General features: G+C 45.4%; 1 protein-coding gene across 1 annotated transcript in view; it reads left to right on the top strand.

Annotated features, from left to right (window-relative positions):
* The window catches only part of PIEZO2 (piezo type mechanosensitive ion channel component 2), a 484,884-nt gene extending 458,839 nt beyond the window's left edge, over positions 1-26,045 (top strand). Inside the window, exons 48-54 of the mRNA XM_050942210.1 lie at positions 3,091-3,279; positions 4,642-4,734; positions 6,165-6,337; positions 10,123-10,242; positions 18,210-18,289; positions 22,797-22,974; positions 24,495-26,045. Of these exons, the coding sequence (XP_050798167.1) occupies positions 3,091-3,279; positions 4,642-4,734; positions 6,165-6,337; positions 10,123-10,242; positions 18,210-18,289; positions 22,797-22,974; positions 24,495-24,747 (1,086 nt within the window). The 3' untranslated portion in view covers positions 24,748-26,045. The remainder of the gene's footprint in view (positions 1-3,090; positions 3,280-4,641; positions 4,735-6,164; positions 6,338-10,122; positions 10,243-18,209; positions 18,290-22,796; positions 22,975-24,494) is intronic.
* The last annotated feature ends 1,566 nt before the right edge of the window (positions 26,046-27,611 follow it).

A 27,611-nucleotide genomic window follows, 5' to 3' on the forward strand; every position in this document is an offset into this window, starting at 1 on the left:
AGCCAGGAGTAGAACAGTCTTGGCAGCTTGCAACAGTGATCAGTGTAGATGAGAATACATAACCCTCACCTCCACCTAGACCACTTGAGGTCCAAAGAATTCCTCTTCCCCTTCTTTCACATCCCTAGTTTGTCCTTCATTCTCCTTTCTGCACTATTACTCTATTTTTACTCCTTTTATTTGTTTCCACCTCTAATGTAGCCTTTCTTTCCCCACTGCCCCCATCCATCTCACACTTCCCCACTAAAACACCCATGCGTTCATTCACCTATCACAGTCCCCTTTTGACTGTCCCACTCCACGCTCATATCCGCCACACCCACATCCATACATCCACTATCTTATTCTGCCACACCATCCACCGTACGCTCACTGCTCCTCTCTCTCACACACACACACAAAACCCTAAAACACAGAACCATGCACCCACTCCCTATTTCACATACACCTCTACCCAGATATAACATGACCCAATATAACACAAATTCGGATATAATGCAGTAAAGCAGTGCTCTGGGGGCCGGGGGGGGGGGGCTGCACACTCCGGTGGATCAGAGCAAGTTCGATATAACGCGGTTTCACCTATAACATGGTAAGATTTTTTGGCTCCTGAGAGCAGCGTTATATCAGGGTAGAGATGTACTCAAAGACCCATTTATCCACCATTTACTAGGCACTCCTCTTCTGGATCTCACAGCGAACACTTATCCATTCTAAGGTTCTCAGAATTGCCCTGTGCCCTCCTGTGCTTCCATGATTTTGTAGCTGTTATTTTTTTAAAATTGGACTCAGCTGGTTTAAATGAGTTAAGGTTCAGATCAACTAAAAACTGGGGATCCTGGAATCTGTGTTACCTTTGTAAAAACTGCATCCAGATGCTTGGTTGTTTTGCCAATTTTATAAAAAAATTAAGTGTTATTTTAGGAATAGGAAATAACCCAACCATTCAGAAAATAATAAAATGACCATATATTTGAGAGTTTACTGACGTATTTCTAGTTTTATTATAATCCTACCTTTGAACTGTACTTGATTTCAAGGTGCGTCACCTAGTTACAAGTAAATTAACAGGATGTCCACAAAAACCAGGCATTTTGTTGTTTATTCTAGTTACATTCCTGCCATGAATTGAATTGCATCTCATCACACGTTTCAGAAATTAATTGAGAAAGATACAGGGAGTAAACCAGTTCCAATTTTGCTCTGTGTGCTGTTTTTTCTATAGTAGGAACATTCTATACTGTGCTATGGAATGATTCTAGAATATACAAGTTTCCAAGTCTAAGTCGCGATGCGTGTGCCAATGACACACATTGCTACACTTGCTGATGGATTTTGCATATCTCAAAAATCTGTATGTTAAGAACAAAATAACTAATGATAACTGAGGGTAGTTCAAGGTACCTGTCTCACTCTCTGAGTGGTATTCTTGAGTAATTTGGCTATTACTGACTCTCTGAGCTGCTCTGTAATAGTATTAAAAGTGCCTGAAATAACCGTCTACAGATAAATGATACGTCCCTTGTGAGCTCAATATGATATTAATGAAAACAGTGTCCTGTAGTGTGAGACAAATGGTTTGACATAAACTTTTAAAAGGTAACTGATTTGTTTTAAATATAGAGTTGTATTACAAATGTAGTATTCTCTTAGGGCTTTATAGATTCATGTTGTAAAGCAAGAACAATTTCCTGAAAGCCAGATTTCTGGCAAGTATATGTGTGCAATGCAACTTTATTTTGTATATGCCATCTTTCATATGCATTTTATTTCAAAATGCTGCACAGTTAATGTTTGCACTGTTGTTGTAGCTGTTTTGGTCCCAGGACAATCTGTAATCCACTAGCCCCTCTTTTTTGTCGTGTGACTGCAGAGGTGTTAACTGGCAACTTCACCTTGAATGGCTAGACTATGTGTTAACTAGTTATGCTAAACAAACTGTTCCGCCTTCTATTTAGCTGAGACACTCTGCCTTTCCCAGATCTGAAGAAGAGCTCTGTGTAAGCTCGAAAGCTTGTCCCGCTTACCAACAGAAGTTGATCCAATAAAAACTATTACCTCACCCACCCTGTCTCTGTACAGAGTTAAATCCTATAAGAGAGCAGGCAGAATAAATCATAGTGATGCAAAGACATTGTACAGGCTGGTGAATCCATTAAAGCATTCGGTCATGAGGTCAGTAACAGATGGGGAGAGGAATCATAGCAGGAGGGGAGGGAGAGGGAAGCTGTGTTTTCTGATGTGATGGGAAAAGAGAAGGAGAGATGCAAGAAGATTGTTCTAGATTCCAGGAGCTGCAGAAGAGAAGGCTTTCACTCCAATAGTGGGCATATTGTGGAAAGGGAAAGCAAAGATTCTAGTGCTAGGGAAGATTAAGGAGTGGAATTGGGGATCAGAGACAAGGGACATGGGCTGAGAAGCACTCTGGGACAAGCTCACGGAGTGCTTAAGAACAAGGAGGACAGTTTTGAATGTATCTGAAGTGTATGAGGAGTTAGTCCAGTGTAAGACAGTCTTGTGACACTGTATATGTCTATTGCTGAAAAATAAATACAGACTTCTTTGCAATAAAAATTACAATGTTTTCAGGATCTAAAAGGTGCAATTCTGTCTAAAAGGGATCTGAGATAAAACAAGTTTCAGAGTGGTAGCTGTGTGTTTGAAGCACAGCTTGGTGAAAGTTGATGGCTTCATTTGGCAAGGAACTGAGCAAACCTTTAGGTTTTTTTAGTTTGGGTTCATATGGTTTCATGCCTTCTGTTTGAGAAGAAAGTTCAAATGAACCTGCCCGGTGTTACCTCATTTGGGATTGGGAACATGCCAAACCCCACAGAGTTTTGCAAGGTTTTCACCCCAAGCCCTAAAATGACCCAGGTTCACTTGAAACTTACCTGCATGTTTGCCTGAAACTCAACCCAGTTCCAATGAAATCCCAGCCCAATTTTGACTAAAAATGTTCGTGAAACTTGTGCTGAATTAGGGTTTGTCATGAAAGAGGTCATTATTTATTCAAACATGGGTTCATATTAAAACTGATGAACAATGATGAACACACGGTATGTTTTACCATGTGACTGTTCTTTATTGCAGAGATACCCCCAGCCAAGAGGCCAGAAGAAAAAGAAAGTTGTGAAGTATGGAATGGGTGGCATGATTGTTGTCTTGCTGATTTGTATTGTCTGGTTTCCTCTGCTCTTCATGTCTTTAGTCAAATCTGTTGCAGGCGTCACCAACAGGCCTCTTGATGTATCAATCACAATAACCCTCGGAGGTTATCAGGTAAATGACAAAAAGAAAAGTCAATTATTGCCCTATATTTCTTTGTGCTATATTATTCTTTACATGGGGCTTACTGGAGTTACTGGATGAAACTCTGTCGAGTAAGTGATGCAGGAGGTCAGACTAGGTGAGCTCTCCCACTGACATACAGTGGCTACACGAGCCATCTGTAAGATGGTCAGTGTAGACGTGGTCTAACATTTATTCTCTGTCAAGTGCTGATGCAATCTGGAAAGTGAAAAGAATGTAAACAACCTGAGTCAGATATTTGGATGATCATTCCATATTTATCTTATCTCTTTCACTGGGGCCTACTTTTGTGCTAGCTGGCCAATTTCAGGGTCAAATTAGATTTTGAAAGAGCCCAGCTAGCAATGTAGATTGTAGGCACACCTTCATTTATCTCACTGAAAGTTGCTGGGACTTAGAAACCTGAGTGCCTTGGTCACTTTTGAAAATGAGATTTGGAGACAGATTTTTACAGGAATTAAGGCACCTAATTCCTATTGAAATTAGCGGAAGTTAGGTGTCTAAATACTTTTACATACCTGCCCCCCCCCAGGCTCCTAAATCAGTGAGGTATTGTAATGCTAAGCAAATCAATGCCTAAATACCTTTAAAAATCTGGGCCTAAATCACCTTTGAAAATGGGACATAGACTCCTAAGTACCTTAAGCACTAAAATTTTACCCTACATTTCCCAGGAAAGGGGTTACGGGTGAGATGAATGATCAGAGAGGCCATTTTGGCTTTAGCTTTCTTAGGAACGAGTCTCGTGGCCATTTGTGAAGCTTTACAAAATGTTGTTTCCAGATTAAAATATGCTGTGAGGCACTTGTAGCATTTACAAAAGATTACCAAAGTGAATGTTAACTTGGAACATTCACAAACAGTCACAGGAATTCACTTCTCTGAGGGAGTAAATCTAAAATGACAGCTGTAAGAAGTGTGACAGTGCATACAGAATAGCCTCCATTTGTTCTCTCATTCACATTTGCTCAGACCAATGCAAATGGATGTTTGCCTGAAAGAAATTTCAAATGATGGAATTTCCACACATTTGTGGATGGGATTGCTTAAAATTAGAACTCTTTTGGAACAAAACATGGTGAAATGTTTTGATTTAGGGATTATTTTTCCCCCACAAAATTGGACCATTTAAGAAAATTTGACAAGAAATTCAGAGCTTCAGTTCTGGAAGATTTTAGATCTCATGTGTGACCTTTTCTCCCATCCCTCAGAATCTCTCCCTATGGCACCGAGGACCGACATAGTCTTAGACTGAAATTCACAGAATGTTTTATTTTTAATATAGAAACAGAATGAAATACATTTGACAAGAATGTGTTTTTTATTTTCCAGCCTATTTTTACAATGAGTGCTCAGCAGAACCAGCTCAAGGATTTGAATCAAACTGAGTATGATTTGTTTCAAAGAGAATATTCGGGTAATACTGTAAGTAAAATGTGGAATGTTTCATCATTTTAAGAATTTGTGTGTATACATCGAGTGTATTCTGATTGGCCAAGTCATTCTGTTTAATTTCCTTTGGGTGAAAATAAGGGATCAATAGCGCTGGCCTTATTAAGATGATTGGTTCCATTGAATTTGTCTGAAATAAGGATTACTTACATGAATAAGAGCTTCAAGAGTAAGACCTTTAAGGGTATGTTTACACTACAATAAAATACCTGCAGCTGGCCCGGGTCAGCCGACTTGGGTTCCTAGGACTATACAGTTGCAGCATATACATTCGAGCTGGGGCTGGATCCCAGGCTCTGGGACCCTCCCTAAGATAAACCCTGATTGTTTATCAGTAATCATTTCACTGAATAGTGTCTGCAAAGCTACTTTAAGTTTCTTTGGTAAGAGAAAAGCATTCAAAAGCAGCTTTTAAATGCACTTGGTAGCTAGATTTTCAGTAAGACTCTATTTCAAAGATGTGAAACACACTTTGCATTATATAATTAGCATTTCTAAAGCTATAAACACCATCAACATGCCTTCCCCTAAAACAAGCATGTTGCATCTTATGCCATGTTATATGCCAGCAGTTAGAACAAATATTTGTCCCAAACTCACTTTCTCCTTTGGTAACAAGATTCTGCAGGCCCCATTCTTCTACGCAGAATTCCTCATTTTCACTTTGCAAAAAGTGTTGCTTATAGAAGCAGAAGGGACTTGGGGGGCAGAAATGTAAAATGCATTAATTTGGACTCTCCCTGATCCACCTCACCCACAGTAGAAGGGGAAACAAAGCCAAGGTCAAAAGAAGATACCGCACAACATGGCCGGGGGTATCATGGGCCTCCTGAATTCTACCTTGCATTTATAGAAACCCTCAAGTTACCACGTGGTCCAATGGATGTCTGGTAATCTACCTAGCGCAGAATTTGTCAGATGAATTACATATAATGGTAGCCACTTGTGCTGTGTGGCGTCCCTGTGAACTTGCTTAAAGGAAGTTTGAGGTGCCACACAAAGCAAGTGAGAACTAGAGCATATATTATCTCAAATTAAAATGTGTTCTGGGTAGCCCATTAGCTCAAATGTGTATTGAGGACCTCCGAAACAAAAGCATAGAATCTATATGCTTAATTTTATTCAGGCCCATTTTTGCAAATGTTTTCTACCAGGTTAGGTGGGTTTTTTTGTTTTTTAAATCAGTTTCACTAGCAGTGCAATTTTTTTTTCCACATCATTGACTTCTAGTCTGGGCTGTATTTTGGGTAAACCTCTCTCCTCTTACCTGGTGCCTGAGGAAAACCATCAGTGCAAATCACTAGACTCATAATTAGTAGTACACCTATAGTTCTGGCTGACCTGTAAGAACAGTTGTGTGTTTCATGTATGTTAAACTTTCCTTTCTCTTTTTGCATGTACAGGGTGCTTTGCAGTTTCTAGAAAGCTATGGAAAAGAAGATATAACTGTAGCAGAACTAGAAGGGAATTCAAATTCATTGTGGACTATCAGCCCTCCCAGTAGAAAGAAAATGATTCAAGGTCTCCAGGATTTTTCTGCTGAGTTCACTCTAGTTCTTTCATGGAGTATTCAAAGGTAATTAGTACGATGATATTGGCAGATTGATTGTTGGGCTAGGGCTGCTGGTTTAGTGGAAGTGTTTTGCATTGCCACTGTATGTGTGATGCGTTTATTTTCCCATCCAATTCTCTCATTCACCAGGTCAGGAAGGCAGACGGGGTGGCTGGGGAGGAGATGGGGAAGGGAATGATCTTTGTCACTCAACAGTGAGCCCTCCTGGCAACAAAAATTAGCATTCATGGATTTTAAAGGGGGTTTGCCTTGGAACCTCTGAGCAAGAATGTCCTTGGCCAGGCGCTAGCACCTCCAAAGTGGCAACTATAAAAAGCAGGAGTAAAATGATCTGCGAATCAGCATGGAAGAACATAGGGGAAAAGCAAGTTCAAAGGTAGGACTATAGTGCTTGAGCTTTTCTACCAATGAAATATTTTTACCAAGCCTACTGCAGATCTTGTTCAAACATGCAGTACTCTCAAGAGCACTTTGTTTGTAACTGTGCTGATATTTTAGCTTTGGTGACCAAAGGACACTTTTAAAACAAGGTGCACACAGTGTAAGCCAAGATTGTCAAAAGTGACTATAAGTCTTGGCTTCCTCAGGTTTTGAGTGCCCAACCTGCAACACTTTGGAGATGCCTGATTTTCAGACAGTGTAGGCATTTGCCCTCTGAAAATCCAGTAATTTTAAGGAGCCTCAGGTTGGACACCCAGAAACTGAAATCCTAACCTGAATCTTCAAAGACAACCATTTATTTGGGGTGCCCCAAAGGAAGTTAAGAGAAAAATATGAAAATCCCAACCTTAGGTTTTAAAAAACAACGAACAGACTAATAGGAAATCTGCTTCAGACAACATGCTCATCAACGCTTACGTAAATTAAACACTTTGAAGGACCAGGCCTTTGGAAAAACATTAGGTATAAGCAGATAATTTAATGGGGAAATTAAATTAAGGTACCAAAGGGAAACAATCAGCCATCTTACTGAGGCTTTACACCCTCAAGAGCTATTGGCCGTACCTTTTATGCTGTAAGGAATTAAATAGCAGGACATGAGATGAAAAGCAGTTTTGTTAACTACCTGAACATCTAAAGCAGGGGGGCTACATCCAGCCCACTGCTTCATTTCATCCAGCCCGTGGCAAGTCTCCATGCCATGGGCCGGAAGCCCCAAGCCTCGGCATCCCCCCATAGTACAGGGGGAAGCTAGGGATGCCTGGCCTTTAAAAGTCTGGTCAGCTCTGCGCACGACTGGTATGTCCCTGCGGCCCCTAAGAGCAGGGGCTATCAGGGAAGTTCTGTGCACTGCCCCCACCCCCTGCACTCCTCAGTCCCCTCTGCCTAGGGGCCAGATATGGCAGCCACTTCTGGAAGCAGCATGGAGCCCCAGTAGGCAGGGAGCCTGCCTTAGCCCCGCTGTGCCAACAACCGGGAGCCACCTGAGGTAAGCACCACCTAGCCGGAGCCCTCACCAAGAACCCCCTCCCAAACTCCAAACCCCTTGGCCCTAGCCCAGAGCCCCCTCCAGCACCCCAAACTCCTCATCCCCAGCCCCAGCCAGAACCCACACCCCAACCACCTGCCTCATCCTGGAGTCCCCTCCCGCTGCCTGAAGTCCTTGTTTCTGGCCCCACCTCAGAGCCTAGGGGAGGCCCTAAGCCTCTGCACCAGCCGCAGGGCTGTGTGGCCCGTGACTGATATTTTCTGTGGGTCAGTGGCCCCGATAGAAAAAAGGTTCCCTACCCCTGATCTAGAGCCACTCTGAGCTAAGTAGAGACAATGCCTATTCCCTTCACTGGGGCTTGCATCCATTTACTGTAGCGCTAATTTGCCCCCTGGTGTAGTCTTCCCTTCAAGCTTTCCTACACTCCTGTAAGAGCCATGCTGGGGCGTGCACAGATTGCACATTAATAAGAACATAAGAATGGCCATACTGGGTCAGACCAAAGGTCCATCTAGCCCAGTATCCTGTCTTCCGACAGTGGCCAATGCCAGATGCTTCAGAGGGAATGAACAGAACAGGAAATCATTCAGTGATCCATCCCCTGTCGCCCATTTCCAGCTTCTGGGAATTGTAATATTTAACCCTGATAAAAGAATCATGTAGATGGACACCTGAGCTCCTATCATAACAGCTGTCCCTTCACAGCCACATTACTAGGAATTGTGTACATAACTCAAAAACAAACATTGGGCCCATAATAAATAAGATACTTTATTTAAGATTAAAAATTATTTAATTAGATCTTTTTTGTTACTGTGGTAGGATAGTCTGTTATCCAGCGGAAATATTGCTCCCTCCTTTATTCAGAGCTAGTCCATTTTTAATACTCCTCAACTAATCCATCAGTTATGTTTGTTTAATTAAAAACAGTAATAAATTGGATCGAAAATTGGATCCTTTATCGTTGGGAAGCAATGGACTATATAGTAAGCGTGACTGAATATTACATTATTAACATTTACCGCAGTGGAGTCCAAGCTTGGTCAGCCTGAAGGCCAATCACCTGATTTTAAGAATGTCAGGGGACCGCAAGTCAGGGGACACATGCAAGTCCACTGTTGGGGATTCTCCCAGCATTGAGGAGTCTCCAGCCGGCAGAGAGCTGACACAGCCAGCTCCTACTCCCTCCCTGCAGTTCCTGGCACAAAGGGGATATGGAGAGAAAGGAGGGGCTGCAGCTGATTTGCACTGCATTCCAGCTGTCTACAGCTGCCATATGCGCTAATGGAGACTGTTGCCAGCTGATGGAGGTTAGAACAGTCACTGGGCTGCTCTAATTTGGGCTGGGACTGAGAATCGGAACTGTTATAATTGGCTGTTGATTTTCAGCTTCTCCTTCCCCGCCCCGCCAAGCTATCCTCAGTGACTGGAGGGTGGCAGGGAGGAGATGGAGAGGGTGGCCTACCTTTGCTAGATGCTCCTCTGGGCTCACGTAGAGCCAGTTAAGCTCCCACTCTACTCTCCCTGGAGCTCCCACAGCCCAGCAAGGAAGGATGCAATGGAGCAGCCACAACTACCCTCCTCTCTGTCCTGTGATAATCAGCAGGGCAGCTGCTGAGCAGCTGGACAGAACCTGACTCACCCCATCAGTGCCATAGGGGTTGCAAAGGACGTGGTGGGAGGGAGCTGGGAAAGCAGTGCCCTCATCCATATCCCCATGGCACACAGGGCTGATTCAGGCACTTCCATTTAAAAATCACCAGGGGGAATGTGTGTTCTGTTCATAGTCGAATACGCATTTTCATCTTATCTCAAGGGCCCTAGGAGCCTCAGCCTAGACTCCCTGATTTATAAGTGGTGTAAGAGGGACGGGATGAATACCATGTTCTTATTTCGTTTGTACATGAGCCCTCTGATAATGAAAGACTTTAGAATCACTCAGAGAGTGTTTGTAGCTGAAGTTGTGGTTAGCCAGGCAACACGGTGTCATGCCGTCTGCCAAGGCCAATGTCTGGCCTCTGTGTTCAAAAGCAAGCCATCAGGCGGGTTTCTGTGTAAGGCTTCTATTTTGACTTTGACGCAGGAAGTAAAATTATAGTCACATTGTACAATCAAAAATTGTCTCTAAACCATAAAGCCATCATCAATAATGACAGAGTGGGGGTTAGGCCACTACACATCCACTGGGGGGTCCACATGCTGTATCAGTAGCCTGATGCTTGATAGGATACTGTGGAAGGGTCACCAACACTATGCAGATAGACTAGCAACCCCACATCAGCTAAGCACAGCTCAGAGGACTGAGCGTTGTGTGGTATTGAGCTTCACTATCTGTTTTCTTTTTCACGTATTATTATAGAAACCTCTCTCTTGGTGCAAAAGCAGAAATAGCATCGGATAAGATTTCCTGTAACCTACTGAACAAAACTAGAGAAAATATCGCTACAATGATGTCTGGGGATGACACGGTAAAGAAGGTGTAAGTTATGTTCTTGACTTGTTCATAAGGTGTTTCTCTTAAAGCAGATTAAGCAAATAACTAACTGGTGCACAGTTGGGTTATCTAGAATGTAATCTCTTAGCACAGCATATACCATAAAACTGAAACATACTTTACTGAGTGCATAGCAAAATGGACAGTCACCACTCAAGTAAGTACATTACTCAAAGCTCTGAGTGCGGACCACACCTTGCACCGCCATCACAGGGGCAGCTGTGAGAGGAATTGTGTTCTCTAGCACACTCGGGGAGGGGGAGCATGTATGGATAGTGCAGCATACTGTGTCCTCCTCGCCAACTCCACTTTCCTGGCAACAAGAATTGGTAGAGCCCCTGGCTTTTGCACAGAGACTACAAAGGGGTGAAAATTCCTAGCACCTACACAAAGGCCAAGGACATTCTAGTCCTATACTAATAAATGTTACTTCAAAGGTAATATGCAGTGCTGGTGTAGCTGTGTCAGTCCCAAGATATTTGAGAAACAAAGTGGGTTAGGTGATATCTTTTATGGACGAATGGTGAGCAAGACAAGCTTTCCAGCCACACAGAGCTCTTCTTCTGGTCTGGGAAACTTAATCAGAGTGTCACAGCTAAACACAAGTTGGAACAGATTGTTTAGCATAAGTAGTTAACACACCTTTCAAAGGACCATTCAAGGTGAAGTGGCCCATTAATACCCCTGCAGTCATAAGGAGGAAAGGAAAGAGGAGGAGGAAAGAGAGAAAAAGCAGCTAAGGAGGGAGGGAAGTTGTTAATGGGTTATAGATTATGGTAATAAACCAAAAATCCAGTGTCTCTGTTCAGTCCATGATTTTTAGCATCTAGCAAAGTTATGAATTTAAATTCCCAGGCTTGTCTTTTGAAAGTGTTGTGCGGGTTTTCTGTGAAGATAAAGACTGATAGGTCAGACATAGAGTGATCACTAAATGCCTCAAATGCAACTACATGGGTGAAACCAGACAATTGCTACGTTCTCAAATGAATTCTCACAGAAAAGTAATCAAAGGCAAAAACACAGTGTCACCTGTGGGTGAATACTTTTCACGAAGTGATCACTCTGTATTACTGCAGTGTTTTTAACATAGACCTACCCTAAGACTCTAGGAATGTCACTCTGAAGCCTACAATGTCTGTTGAGTCAGTGCAAAGCAACAGAAACAGCTACATGCATGGTTGAGAGCTCTTTTTGTTCAGAATGTATGTAGGTCTATTGCATAGATATATGGCTGCATGTAGGTCTATACTGTATGTCTTTGCATGTCTTTTAAATATTTTATTTCTCATACTTTTTAAAGAAAGGCATTTCCTGGAGGGTGTGGATCTGTTTGAGGCAAGAAGTAGATGATGTATTTGTAATTCTTCTTCGAGTGATTGCTCACATCCTTTCCAGTTAGGTGTGCGCGCCGCACGTGCATGCTCGTCGGAAGATTTTTACCCTAGCAACTCTGGTCGGTCGGCAGGTCGCCCCCTGGAGTGGCACCGCCATGGCTCTGGATATATACCCCTGCCGACCCGTCCACTCCTCAGTTCCTTCTTACCGCCCGTGTCGGTCGTTGGAACAGTGGAGCACGGCTTAGCTGTCCTCCACTTCCCTAGCTTCTCTCCGTTCGTCTGATCTCTTGTTGTGAATAGTTGACTTAGTTCTTAGTATCTTAGTTTTATAGTTTACAGTTGTTAGTTAGTGTTGTACATAGTTTAGCGGGGTTTGGGCTCGAGCCCATCCCTGCACCCGGTGCCGGGGCCCATGCCCGGTTCACCAGGGTTTAAACCGTGCTCGGCCTGTAAAAAGCCGATGCCCACAAGCGATCCCCACGACTCTTGCTTAAAGTGCATCGGGGAATCGCATATCTCCGACAAGTGCCACATTTGCAAGGCCTTTAAGCCGCGGACTAAAAAGGAAAGGGACTCTCGGTTAAAGACTCTCCTTATGGAGGCAGCCCTTAACCCTCCGTCCTCGGCACCGAGCGCTGACAGCGCTTCTCCGGCACCGGACCGCGCCGGCCCCGCCAAGACACCTCGGCAGCAGCCTTCTCCGGTGCAGGGACCTGATTGAAGGCCTTCATCCTCTTCCATGCCCTCGGTGCAGACTCGCCTGGATCGCCCAGCACCTACCCAGGCCGCGGCACCGACACCTGTGGTACCGTCAACTCCGGTCCTGAGAGGGCCGTCGAGTCCTGTCCAGGAGAGCTCCCCGGTGAGACCTATGGTCGAGCTGATGGTCCCCTCCACGCTGGAGACATTCTTCTCGGCCAGGGACCTGATAGCCATGACTGAATCGGCCCTGCCTCAACCCCCGGCACTGCCGGTGCGGGTTCTCCAGTCCAGAGGCAAGCCTGCCGCTACGAGGCCTCCTTCGCTGGAGTCGACGAGCCGGCACCGATCCCGATCCAGGTCTCGGCACCGCTCCGGATCTCGCGGCCGGTCCCGATCTCGACGCCGCTCGCAGTCCCAGCGCTGCTCACCCAGGCGACACCGGTTGTACTTGCGGCGCAGATCCACCTCTCGTCCCAGTCGGTACTCTCAGTACCATTCCAGCTCCAGGCACCGCTCCTGGCACCGAGACTCTCGCAGCCGGTCCCGTCGAAGACGATCGAGATCCAGGTCGACCTCCCGGCACCGCGCTGGTTGCAGATCCCGGTCTCGGTCTCGGCACCAATAAGATTCCCGGTACCGATCCCCGGCGCCAAGGAGATCTCCAACGACGAGAGCGAGGGACTCATACCAGCCTCACTCGGCTCCTCCATGGCTGTCCTGTCAGCTGTCCCTGTCCTCTCAGGCGGACAGTGTATATGCCCCGGACACCGACGTGCCTGCCTTGTTCAGCGAGCCTCAGCCTCAAGAGCATGGTCCACAGCAGTGGGGGTTCTGGACACCCTGGGCATACCATCAAGCCCAAGGCCCTCCCCCAGATCCACCGCATTCCACGGCCTCGGAACACAGGGTACTGGAGGCCACGATTACCCGCCCTCCCCCTCCTGCTATGGAGGAAGGGGTGACCCAGCCACAGGACTCCGAGCTCCCCAGGGAGACGGACACTGTGCTTCAGGCGGAGCCCTCTTCAGACCCGCTCGTTCCAGGTCTCTCATCTTCGTCCTCTCCTGATGAGGCGGTGGCTGGAACCTCGTCGACCAGCCCTCCTCCAATTGACCTCAGGGCCCACCAGGACCTCCTCAGGCGTGTTGCACAGAACATGAATTTACAAGCCGAGGAGGTCCCAGAGGTCCAAGATCCAGTGGTGGACATTCTGTCATCCGATGCCCCCACTAGAGTGGCTCTCCCATTTATAAAAACCATATAGGCCAATGCCACTACAATATGGCAGTCTCCGGCCTCTGTTCTGCCCGCTGCGCGAGTAGAGCGCAAGTACATGGTGCCCTCAAAGGGCTATGAATATCTATATGTACATCCTCCTCCTTGCTCCCTCGTTGTCCAGTCGGTTAATGAGAAGGAGCGCCATGGCCAGCAGGCACCAGCCTCTAAATCGAAGGACGCAAGACGTATGGACTTGCTTGGGCATAAAGTTTACTCTGCGGGAGCTCTCCAGCTCCGGGTGTCCAACCAGCAAGCTCTCCTTAGCCGCTATAGCTACAATACCTGGGCGGTGGCGGACAAATTTAAGGAGCTGCTTCCACAGGATGCACGGCAGGAGTTCTCTGCGATCCTCGACAAGGGGAGAAAGGTCGCAAGAACCTCCCTGCAAGCTTCCCTGGATGCCGCGGACTCAGCCGCCAGGACTCTGGCATGACTATGCGCCGTATCTCGTGGCTGCAGGTCTCTGGCCTCCCCCCGGAGCTCCAGCACACGATTCAGGACCTTCCGTTCGAGGGTCAAGGACTATTTTTGGACAAAACTGACCCTAGGCTGCAGAGCCTAAAAGACAACAGGGTCATTATGCGTTCGTTAGGGATGCACACGCCCGTAACTCAGCGCAGGCCCTTCCAACCCCAACAGCATCGCCCTTACCCTCAACCTCGGCAGAGACAAGACTTTGCGAGACGGCGAGGCAGAAACGGCTGCTGGAGACAATCAGGCAACCAAGGGGGCCAGAACCAAAGCTCCTCTAAGTCTCCCCCAGGCCAAAACCTTCTTTTTGAAGGTGCGCCCGAGGGCGTTATACCAGTTTCTTTGAAGGATCCGTCCCCGCCCTTTTCCAACCGGCTTTCCTTCTTCCTCCCTGCGTGGTCCCAGCTAACGTCAGATCGTTGGGTCCTACGCACGTTAGAACTTGGATACCATCTGCAATTTATTTCAACCCCCCACTTCCACCCTCCTCCCTCTTCAGGGACCCCTCTCACGAGCAACTCTTCCTACAGGAGGTGCAAGCGCTCCTTGCCAAAGGAGCCATAGAGGAGGTACCAGAGCACAAACGGGGCAAGGAGTTTTATTCCTGCTACTTCCTGATCCCCAAGGCGAAGGGAGGTCTCAGACCTATCCTCGATCTGCGGGAACTCAACAGATACATGGTAAAGTTGAAGTTCCGTATGGTATCCCTGGGGACCATTATCCCATCTCTGGATCCTGGAGACAGGTATGCCACCCTCGACATGCAAGATGCCTACTTCCACATAGCCATCTTTCCACCTCACAGGAGGTTCCTCCGGTTCGTGGTCAGCCGGCAGCATTTTCAGTTTGCGGTCCTCCCGTTCGGCCTCTCTACAGCCCCATGGGTATTTACCAAATGTATGGCTGTAGTCGCCGCCCACCTTCGCCGCAGTCGGATACACGTCTTTCCGTATCTAGATGACTGGCTTATCCGCGGGACCTCCGAGACGCGAGTCATCAGTCACGTCCACATTGTCAGAACCTTTTCCTACATCTAGGTCTAATGATCAATGTGAAAAAGTCAACTCTAATCCCCACTCAGAGGATAGAGTTTATTGGTGCCACCTTGGACTCGACTCTTGCCAAAGCCTGCCTACCACTGCCACAGTTCCAGGCTCTCACGGCCATCATCCGGAGGCTGCAAGCGGCGCCGCTAACTTCGGTACGCACTTGCCTCACTCTCTTGGGCCACATGGTGGCCTGCACGTTTGTAATGAACTACGCAAGACTGCGCCTATGACCCCTCCAGTCCTGGCTCAACTCGCAATATCGTCCAGCCAGAGATCCTATGGACGTGGTCGTCACCATTCCCTCGAACGTGCTAGACTCCTTCCAGTGGTGGCTAGATCCCGCCATGGTGTATGCGGGGCTCCCGTTCCACCCGCCCCAACCCTCGGCGTCCCTGACAACGGACGCGTCGTCCCTCAGTTGGGGGGCTCACCTCGGGCACCTACGTACCCAAGGCCGCTGGTCACCTCACGAGCTGGACCTCCACATCAACGTCCGAGAGCTGAGAGCGGTCCGCCTCGCTTGTCAGACGTTCCGGCAACACTTGCAGGGCCGTTGTGTATTGGTATTCACCGACAACACAACAGCCATGCACTATATAAACAAACAGGATGGCACGAGATCTTCACCCCTGTGCCAGGAAACCTTACAACTATGGGACTTCTGCATAGCCCATTCCATACACCTCGTCGCGTCCTTTCTCCCAGGAGTTCGGAACACGCTGGCAGATCGCCTAAGCAGATCCTTCCTGTCGCACGAATGGTCGCTTCGCCCATTTGCTCTTTCACTCTTCCGGAAGTGGGGGTTTCCCCGGATAGACCTCTTTGCATCCCGCGGGAACAGGAAATGCCAGGCGTTCTGCTCCTTTGAAGGCCTCTCACCGGGGTCGATGGCAGACGCCTTCCTTGTGCCATGGACGACGCACCTGCTCTATGCCTTTCCACTGTTTCCACTCATCCACAGGGTCCTACTGAAAGCGTGCAGGGACAAAGCCCGCTTAATCTTGATAGCTCCAGTGTGGCCTCAGCAGCACTGGTACACCATGCGGCTAGACCTATCCATAGCCGACCCTGTTCCCCTGCCTCTTCACCTGGACCTGATTACCCAGGACCACGGCAAGCTCCGTCACCCGGACCTTCAGTCGCTCCACCTCACGGCGTGGCTCCTGCGTGGCTGACTCGCTCTGAGCTGCGTTGCTCCACCCCAGTGCAGCAGGTACTCCTGGGTAGCAGGAAGCCTTCCACTAAAGCTACATATTTGGCCAAGTGGAAGCGCTTCGCGTGGTGGTGTGTGGAGCAGAACTTCCTTCCCGCTGAGCTATCCATATCTAACATTTTGGATTACCTCTGGTCCCTCAAACAACAGGGCTTGGCAGTATCATCTCTGAGGGTCCACTTGGCGGCCATCTCTACATTCCACCCAGGAGAGGATGGCCGCGCGGTGTTTTCCCATCTGATGGTGTCTAGGTTCCTTAAGGGCCTAGAGCACCTCTACCCTCAGGTACGCCGCCCTGCCCCAACATGGGATCTTAACCTGGTTCTTGCCAGACTTATGTCCCCTCCGTTTGAACCGTTAGCAACGTACTTCCTTCTCTACCTCTCCTGGAAAACCGCTTTCCTGGTAGCCATCACGTCCGCGAGACGCGTTTCAGAACTTCGGGCCCTCATGGTGGACCCCCCATATACGGTGTTCCACAGAGACAAGGTGCAGTTGCAACCACATCCGGCCTTTCTTCCCAAGGTGGTATCTGCCTTCCACGTTAACCAGGAGATCTTCCTCCCGGTTTTCTTCTCAAAACCGCCTTCATCTCGCAGGGAGCAGCAGCTACACTCCCTTGACGTTCGTAGAGCGCTTGCTTTTTATATAGAATGAACTAAGCCATTCCGCAGAACCCCCTAACTCTTTGTCGTGGTGGCTGAGGGGATCAAAGGGCTTCCTGTCTCCTCGCAGCACATTTCCTCCTGGGTAACATCGTGCATCCGTGCCTGTTACAACTTGGCTCACGTCCCATCAGGCCGCATGACTGCACACTCCACCAGGGCTCAAGCTTCATCAGCTGCTTTCCTCGCGCACATGCCCATTCATGAAATCTGCCGTGCAGTGACCTGGTCCTCGGTCCACACTTTCGCCTCCCACTATGCCCTGGTTCAGCAGTCTAGGGATGATGCAGCCTTTGGCTCCACCATATTGCACTCTGCGACATCTCACTCCGACCCCACCGCCTAGGTAAGGCTTGGGAATCATCTAACTGGAATGGATATGAGCAATCACTCGAAGAAGAAAAGACGGTTACTCACCTTTGTAACTGTTGTTCTTCGAGATGTGTTGCTCATATCCATTCCACACCCGCCCTCCTTCCCCACTGTCGGAGTAGCCGGCAAGAAGGAACGGAGGAGCGGACGGGTCGGCAGGGGTATATATCCAGCGCCATGGCGGTGCCACTCCAGGGGGCGACCTGCCGACTGACCAGAGTTGCTAGGGTAAAAATCTTCCGACGAGCATGCACGCGTGGCACGCACACCTAACTGGAATGGATATGAGCAACACATCTCGAAGAACAACAGTTACAAAGGTGAGTAACCGTCTTTTCCTGTTCTCAGAAGGCAGTAATTTTATAAAAGATACACCCACTTCCACATGTTCTTCCCCACACTTAGCACTAGCTGAACACTGTACTATTCTGAGATTATAAACATTTCCATCGATGTGCTTCATTTATTTATCAAGTGATGGTGTGTCACCTCTCTCCTTCTTGATGGTGTGATACAACATTTTTGTTTAAGTGAGCAAACAAAGGAATGCATTCCCCGGTCCCTCACTCCTCCCTATGTGCACATATAGCCAGCTTTCATGGTTGATGACTGGTGTATGGGGAAATTTTGAATGGAACACTTTGTTAAAATATTGGCAGAACATTACTGGTAAGTCCATCAAAGTCAATGGAGTGACACTGGTTCAAAGCTGATGTGAGATCAGAATCCAGTCCAAAAATTACAGCAAAGTACTCTCCTTCTTCAAACTGGAATCATATTCTACAGCTGCCCCAAAACGGATGTCCAAGTGAATTTACAAAGATACAAAAATCTGGAATTATTTGCTGTCACATTTTTCTTTCAGGATGCTAGAAATGATGTTTCCATACTACATCAAGGCACCTAGTGATTCTCTGGCAAAACCCATAAAGCAGCTATGGAAAGGTACGTCTTCAAGCTGTGATTATCATTGTGTATTCTTTTTTTCATTGTAAAACACACAAGGCTGTTTAGGTAATAATGGGACTGTGTCAAGGACTGTTGCGCTGCTGCTCTGCTCTGTTGTACCTATTGTGTGGGTAAAAGGAGGGTATCGAGCTCCAGAGCTATCGACCCAGCACCTTTCACACAAGAAAACCCCTCAAAGCTTTTTTAAATACTTAGCACTTCTATAGAATGTTTTAGCTGAGGGTCTGAAAGCACTGTGCCGAAGGTGTGTAAGCATTGTTTACCCCCATTTTTTTGAGATGGGAAAATGGAGGCACGAGAATCTAATAGCAACATTTTAAAGCTATGATACCTGAACTCAGTCATCAAAATTCATAGTTAGGCATCCTCATGGGCTTTCATTTATTATTATTATAATCATTAGTATTAGCATTATGGTAGATCTAACCAAGGATCAGGGCCCCCTAGTGTTAGGCCTTGTACAAACAGGTAAGAATTAACTGCCCAAAATGTTTGTTAATGCAGTTAAAACTTTAAGTTTGATTTGCAGTGCCTCATGCTCTTCCGGAGTGACAAGTGCACCTGTGCAGAAACTGCTGAAACCCAGGAAGTATACAGTTAAGGTACACACTAGCCTCAGCCTGTAACCTTAACTCTGCCCTCTTTGAGTGATGCCCCCACACACCCCTGACAGACATTGTAGCACTCTGTCCTTCCAGGTAATATGGAACATTGTGGAGACACAGCATGTGGACAAAGTAGAAGAAACCGTCAGTCCATGGCAGGCTTAGAGAATACCAGCTGACTACATCTCGCCTGTGCTCAACCACTCCTACATGTCCTCGGAGTCACCAGCTGTTACAACCCCTTACAAATCCCTTGGCCATTGTACTAAGGATTTCTCTGATTGACCACCTATACTTATCTCTGTAATGCCCTGTAATGTATGCCACCCAACTATTATAAATCCCCAGGGCAAGAACATAACTCAGCCCAGAAACAAGGGGATTGTGATCCCTTTGGGTGCATTTGCTCCTCTCATGTCACAGTGTGAGTTGTGGCAATCTGCTGCAAGTAATCCCTGCACCAGTCAGTACAGCGTCCCTAACACAGCGAAGATCAGATCGAATGCATGCAGGTGAATGAGAGAATACAATTCTGTAGGACGCAACACATGAGAAATGGCACATTTACCAAGTCATTCCTCATGTCTGCTTGTTATAAGGCAGGCCTGCCTGTAACACACTTACAATATAGCTGCAGTGGCTCTTGGGTTAGGGTTAAGGGAGGCAAGGGGATTTCCTGGACCTGAGAGGGGTCCTAGGAGCATGTTCAGTGACAGTGGTGCAGGGTGAGTGTGCTGACAGGGGGAAGTAGGGGAAGGGCCCTCCCCCGGAGCTCGCTGCTGCCAGTGGGGAGAGGGTCGGGGGGAGTCCTTTCTGGCCCTAGCCCTGGGGCAGCCTGTATGCACTCCAAGCTCCTCATCTCCAGCCCCACCCCAGAGCCCTCACCTGAGGGAAAAAATACGCAACTTAAATTCAGTAGTCAGTTTGGGGTATGCTCATGTTTAGCACCCTTTAAAGTATATAATTGGTTGTATATGGGTACAACAAAATATAATGTATTGAAGCAGGTGAGTGCTGCTTCTGGCTTTCTTCTTTTAATTGACCCTCGTAATCTTGTGGCGCCGGCGCATTGTAGTTTCATTTTATTCCAGCAACAAATTCTTGATTTGTAGGACCAGTAATAATCAACAATGGATAAATTCTTAATAAAATTACCCAGAGAAAAAAAGAAGAAAAGGGTAATTCATCAAATGATTGCCTGAGTTCGACACCCAGCTTTCAAACTGAGGTTATACAAAAGAGTGATACAGCAAATCTCCAAGATAAGAAAAGGAGTTTTCAGCAGTCTTGGCTATCAAGATTTACGTGGTTGGAGTACAACAGCAAATTAGAGCTTTTTGCTCAGTCTGCAAAAACTGTTCTGAAAAAAAGATCTTAATATTTTCTACAAAGGCTGAACCAATGTTTATTTCGTCCGGATTTCAAGATTGGAGACGCACATTGCACGGTTTTACATCACATGAAAAATCCTCCCGTCGCAAGGAAGCGGTAATGAAGTATGCTGCTCTGCAATCGCAGGTAAATGTTTCTGCACTAATGTTGGCCAGTTACAGGAAAGAGTCACAAACAGCTAGGAATGCACGGCACAACATTTTTAAGCGTTCAGTACCTAGCTTAACAAGGAATAGCATCACGTGGACATAATGAGAGTGATTCAAATTGGATGCAGCTCTTGTTGCTGCGCACTACAGATTCAGAGGAAAGGAGACAGTGGCTTAGTCACACAAAATACAAGTGGCTGTCACATGAGGTTATTAATGAAATAACTGAAATGATGGCAATGATGGTGCTAAGACAAATTGTGCAAAAGATAAAGGCTTCAAAGTTTTATGCCATTGTAATGGATGAGACTACTGATTTGTCAAGAAAAGAACAAATAAGGGATTTTTTAAGGTTCTTTTCTAGTGAAGACTGGGAGATTTGAGGAGTTTATTGGGTTTTACTAAACTGACGCAATGGATGCTGCTTCTCTTCAAAATTGTGGAAGATACACTTCTCAGGTCTGACTTGCACTTTTCTGATTGCCAGGGGCAGTGTTACGATGGAACCAGTAAAGTGTCCAGCAAATTTACTGGGGTCTAAGCCAGAGTGAAGGATCAAGCCCCAAGAGTGGAATTTGTGCGCTGTGCTGCACATTCCCTTAGCCTTGCCATGCAGGATGCCCTGCATAATATTCTAGAATTTCATGATATGTTTTCGACAGTGAAAGAGCCTTCAAGGAGTCACCAAAGCATATGGCAGCATTCAGAGTGTTTTAGAGTGAAAGGGCGCCTTCTTTACGACCATTGTGCCCAACAAGGTGGACACTAAGGATCAGTAGCATTAAATCACTGCTCCACAATTAGGAGGCCATGATGAATTTTAGTTACTCTTCAGATGAATTTGGCTCAAAATGTAGTGGATTCTCAAAGAACGTCAATATTTTTCAGCATACTTTATGTTAACAGTTCTTGAGAAAGCCATGGGTTCTGTAGAAAAAGCTAACGCAAAAATTCAAAGCCCAAATGTGTCATTGGCAAGTGTTATGAAAAAGTTGGCCTGTTTCAAAAGGTGTTGAGCAGCATGCACATTGACTCATCATACAATCACTTCTGGGAAACAACCGTAGAGAAAGCACTGAAACGGCTCAACCATGGAAGCCTTCCTCACACCTTCAGTGACCCCAAAGAGTATTTTCATCAAATATATGTCGGGATCATTGATGTTTGCAAAGTTGCCATTGAACAGAGGTTTTCAACAGAAAGCTTTACATTTGCAGTAAATGTGGAGAAGCGTATAACTGATGCAACAAATGGCTCCAAACAGGACATTGTCCCAATAAGTGAAGCTTTCCACGGTGAGATTAGCACAGAGAGGCTAGCTCTTCATTTAGAAATTTTGAATGATATTTGCAGATTGAGAAATTGCCATCTTAATTCAGTGAGTGAAGTGAAGCAATTTTTGAAACAAAACGAAGGCTTGAGTGATGATGTCAGAAATTACAATTCTCCTGAAATTATTCTACACAATTCCGACTACAACCGGCACCACTGAGCGATAATTCAGTTGCCTGCGCACACTGAAGAATTATTTGCGAATGACAATGAGCCAAGAACATCTAAATCACTTGGCATGTCTGCACATTTATAAAAACTCTATCTCTGAATTGGACATTGCAAGCTTCCTGGATGACTTCATTTCAAGAACCGAACAATGATGAAAAGTGTTTGATGCCTCCTGAAGAATATCGCAAAAGAAGGGGCTACATTTGTTTTAATTTTAGAAAGTATTTGCTTTTGAGGGTTATTGAGCCAAGAGTGCTTGGTTATTTCCATATTCAAAAGAGTATTAATAAAGTTGATATTCTTAGTTAAATAATTTGTTCTTACAATAGTGATATTGTGCAATACGGAGAAACTGTTAAACGCTTACTGTTTCTAGTCCATTTTAACATTATTTTAAAAAATATATATCAGCTTATAAGGCGGGGGTGGGGGCGGGACTTGGACTCTTTCTGGGCACTACCAAAAATTATACAAACCTGCCGCCCCTGTTCCCAAAGTCTAACCCAGAGAACTCTCAATCTAGGGCATCGGATCTTGTGGAGACATGATTAGCTTTACACACATTGTAGTCCCACTGAAGTCAACAGAGCTGACGTTAAGCTCTTGAATGAGTCCTTGCAGGGCCTAGACACAACCAGTTTTCATAAGTAATTTTAAAAGGCTAGAGAACCATTGTAGTACTGTTCTATAAACTATTTTAAAATGGTTTCTAAGGATGCTTTTACTGACTTAATTTTAGGCTGCACCGTCACTTTGTCGTATTAATAAGCAACTGATCCTAACAAATTTGACTCATTGACAGCATGCTTGTTTTTGTGTTTTCTCTTTCAATAGAGGGGAGGATGGAAAACATCACTGTTTCTCTTGTCAAAAATGAGTCTAAAGATGGGGTTCGTGAATGGTGGGTTCTCAATCAGCTTGGAAAAAGATACAGACAGGAAGAAAGTCTTGAACTCTTTGTATTCAGTGACAAAGTTAGCCCTCCTAGCCTTGGATTCTTGGCTGGCTACGGGTAAGAGAGAATCTTATACTTAAAACAGTACTGTCTATTAGAAATAATCTAAGGTGAACTGGGAAATTTATCTCTTGTAAACCAGGGTTTTGTGTTCCTATTGTAACAGTTGAGAGCATCGCAAATACCTAAAATAAATCACAGAGGAGCAGGACTGGCCCTAGCCCCACCAAAAACAAACAAAAAAAAAAAAGTGCATTAAGAAGGGAGTAAATTTCATGATTTTATGGAGATTAAGATCTTCTGTTTTAGCATCTCTAGCAGCCTTCATAGCTATAACATCAGGGCATCAGAGGCACAATATTCCTCATCTTAGGTGGAACCCTTAGCTCAGGCCCTAACAGCTGGATAAAGAAATTGATTTTAAACTATTTTGTTTTAAAATAGGTTTGACATTCTCAATTATAAATAGAGAACAAATTCTGCCCCCTGATGTTTTTCCATTCATGTACTCTCAGGGTTGGGGATTTTCTCCCCCTACACAAGATCCATGTGGAGAGAGGTCTGCACTGTGATGGTTGTTTCACCATCCTGCTGCTTACCCTGCAAAAGAACCCTCCCTGTAGTCAGGAACCCACAGCTGGGAGTGAGAGGAGGACATGCATTGTCTTCTCCTATAACCCTGCAGGGAAATTAATACGGTCTGAGTCTTTTCTGCTTATGCCCTCCCATGTTGTGAAGTATTCCTTCATGGGGGTTCCAAAGGGAGCGGCCAATGAAGGAAGCATTAGCAGCTCAGCTCCACTGGCCCCAGAAAGAAGTCAGTAGGCCCAGACCTTGTAGAGAGTTATGGTTAATCCAAGCCTCAAGCATATCTCAGGGATCTGCAAGTTCTGATAGAGTAGGGTTTCTAAAATGGGCCGCCGCTTGTGTAGGGAAAGCCCCTGGCGGGGCGGACCGGGTCGGCGTGTTTACCTGCCCTGTCCAATCGCGGCTCCCACTGGCCGTGGATCACTGCTCCGAGCCAATGGGAGCTGCTGGAAGCGGTGCAGGCCATTTCCAGCAGCTCCCATTGGCCCGGAGCAGCGATCCACGGCCAGTAGGAGCCATGATCGGCCGGACCAGCGGATGGGGCAGGTAAACACACTGGCCCAGCCCACCAGGGGCTTTCCCTACACAAGCGGTGACCCCTGTTTGAGAAATCCTGGGGTAGAGAAACCTTAGCAGAAAGGGAAACCTGCCAGAGACTCTCTCTTCAGGAATGATTTGGGGGAACCTGCAGTAGGAGATCCCCAAGAAGATTCCTGTCCTCAGCACATTTTCCACATGAGGTGGAGTTTTTGTCCCTTTATTATTTTAATAGTATACAATTTTAAAAATATTTTTAGAAATGATTTTATGAGAAATGTTTAGATTTTGAATTCCATTATTATTCCTGATGTGTAACACAGTTGATTCAGTGGAAATGGTCATGTTTCAGAAACCCATCACCACCTTAGTTTTATCAGCATTTGCCTGTTTTTGAATTTATAACCAGATTAGAAAAACATCTTTGAACTCTTTCCTCTCTTGCTTTACAGTATAATGGGACTTTACGCCTCAGTTGTCCTGGTGATAGGGAAGTTTGTCCGTGAGTTTTTCAGCGGGATCTCTCACTCCATCATGTTTGAAGAACTACCAAACGTGGACCGTATCTTGAAGTTGTGTACTGACATTTTCTTAGTAAGAGAGACTGGAGAACTGGAACTAGAGGAAGACCTGTACGCCAAATTAATATTCCTGTACCGCTCACCAGAGACGATGATCAAATGGACTAGGGAAAAAACTAATTGATCTCTTTGGAGTCACACTGCAAATCAAGTTGACTTCCTCTGAATTTTAAAAAAGCACAATATTCTCATAAGAGCTAAGCCTTTTATAGTTAGGTAGCAATGATTTTTCACTGACTGAGTCCAGGAAGCTACTTCCTTAGGAATCCATGCTGCCTTTCAAATTAAGGATTAATGGTGAAGAAGATTCGTTTGATTTTTTTTTTAAATGCCCACTCCCCTAAAATCAGGGGACCTTGCTTTGTAATTTAATCAACCAAATGTTCTGCATCCTTGACTGGGTAAGTTAATCTTCCGGACATTAAATTTCTACCGTTAAAGAAAAAGGAAAGAAAGAAACGATCCCTCAGATGACTTCACTGGACCTTTTCTGGAGCGATAGTTTGTGCAATATGCTGTTGTACGTCACTGACTTTCAAGATACAGTAATGGGAATCTGGCTAGCCTTCAGGATAACCATGCCAAAAGGCCACAGTGCGAGCTGAAGAAATGCTAGCCATATCCATTTTTAGAAAAGCAGAGGTTTTGATGTACGGAAGACTCTGTGGACAACTCTCTGCAAGCAAAAAGAAAACAAGTGACAATCTCTTTAATTACCTTATTTTATTTGTACTGTCCCAGGAGACATTTCCATGAAACATCAATGACTTTTCTCAGGAAAAAAAAACTTGGTTTTAGCACTTAGTTAAACCTTAATGAATTATGGAGTATTGGGATGTTCTGCTGGGCTATCTTCCCACAATTACTGCTTTCCTTTAGACAGAGAAAAACCAACTGAATGACTAAGGAGCTGTTTCACTTCTTATATCTCTTTGAAGACTGAATAGTGTGTGCTACTCTGTGCTTCCCCAGTACATGCTTTTCCCTCCATTTTGACGATTTAAGGCAATGGTTTTGTTATCTGATATTCTCCTTCCAGTGTTTCAGGTATACAGAAATGTTTACATATTCCAATTGACATTTTTACATCCGAGACGGGTTTTTTAAGTTCCCAAATATAGAAGTACATATGAGCTTGAAAAATGGCCTTTTCTTAAATTACTCTTGTTGGTGACACAAACGGTTCATTAGAGAACATTGTAGCATGAAAATTTATGATTGCAATGTAGGTTTAATTCCATGTTAAAAAAATGCAATTTCTGAAAAACAAACTCCTTGAGTGGGTGGGTATGGTACAAGGTTAGACTGTGTAGTTTTGATTCAGTAATGACTTAAAATAAAGCACATGATGCAAAGTCATTTTAGAGGTATTTTTTCTTCTTCCTCTTTACACTAAACGGGAAATGTCTTTATATAGTTAAGATATTCACAGTGGAGTTAAGGTCAGTGACAAATGAATCACACTCTTTCCGTTTTCAGGGTGGTAGCCGTGTTAAAGGCCATGGCTACACTCACACTTTACAGCGCTGCAACTTTCGTGCTCAGGGGTGTGAAAAAACACCCCCCTGAGCGCTGCAAGATACAGCGCTGTAAAGCCTCAGTGTACGCTCCCAGCGCTGCACGCTACACCCGTAAGGGATGTGGTTTACATGCAGCGCTGGGAGAGCTCTCTCCCAGCGCTGCCGCTCCGACTACACTCACACTTCAAAGTGCTGCCACGGCAGCGCTCCGAAATTCCAAATGTAGCCATACCCTTAGTCTGTATCAGCAAAAACAATGAGGAGTCCTTGTGGCACTTTAGAGACTAACAAATTTGGAACTAAGCTTTCGGGGGCTAAAACTTCATCAGATGAATGGAGTGGAAAATACAGGAAAGAGGTATAAAAACACAACATATGAAAAGATGGGAGTTGCCTTATCAAGTGGGAGGTCAGTGTTAACGAGCCAATTCAATTAAGGTGGAAGTGGGCTATTCTCAACAGTTGACAGGAAAGAGGAAAAAATCACTTTTATAGTGCTAATGAGTTCAATGTCATCAAGATGACCTATTTCAAACAGTTGGCAAGAAGGTGTGAGTATCAGCAGGGGGAAATTAGTTTTTGTAGTGACCCATCCACTGCCAGTGTTTATTCAGGCCTAATTTGATGGTGTCCAGTTTGCAAATTATGGTAATTCCAGTTCTGCAGTTTCTCATTGGATTCTGTTTTTGAAGTTTTTTGTTGAAGAATTGCCACTTTTAAGTCTGTTATTGAGCGTCCAGGGAGACTGAATGTTCTCCTACTAGTTTTTGAATGTTATGATTCCTGATGTCAGATTTGTGTCCATTTATTCTTTTGCATAGAGACTGTCCAGTTTGGCCGATGTACGTGGCAGAGGGGCATTGTTAGCACATGACGGCATAGATCACATTGGTAGATGTGCAGGTGAACAAGCCCCTGCTGGTGTGGCTGATGTGGTTAGGTCCCTTTCAGTTAGCTGCTATTTATTATATAAATGATATAGTCAGTCAGGAGAGGGCAAAAAATACAAGGTAACTTTCAGCTGAAGGGACAATTGTAGCTTTATTGGCACATCTTAGCGCAGGGCTTTATAAAAACAGCACAGTTGAAATTTTAACACTTACCCTCTTATTCAGTGCTTCTGTGGAAGTGGTGTCAGTTCCATTCTATACCCTAGCAACACATTTTGGACACTATGACGTGCACAAGAAAATAAACTGCTTTGTTACATTGTAACAATAAAATCAAGTGGTGACTGGAAGGCTATTTGATTTCTTCATACACCATAAAGAAAAGGTGGCAGTTGTTCTAGAGGGCTGGCAAGATGTCTGGTTGTGCTGAACATTCCTCTGTGGAGTGATTTACTCTTCAGCTTGTAAGTCTAGTTCTTCCTCACACCAGGGCCATCATCTGACTCTATGCAGGTGTTGGTGTCACTAAGCATAACCCTACGTAACTCAGGAGGGTGGAAGGCCACAAGAGTATGGAG

This window comes from Gopherus flavomarginatus, chromosome 2 (genome assembly GCF_025201925.1).
Source record: "Gopherus flavomarginatus isolate rGopFla2 chromosome 2, rGopFla2.mat.asm, whole genome shotgun sequence".
Lineage (NCBI taxonomy): Eukaryota > Metazoa > Chordata > Testudines > Testudinidae > Gopherus > Gopherus flavomarginatus.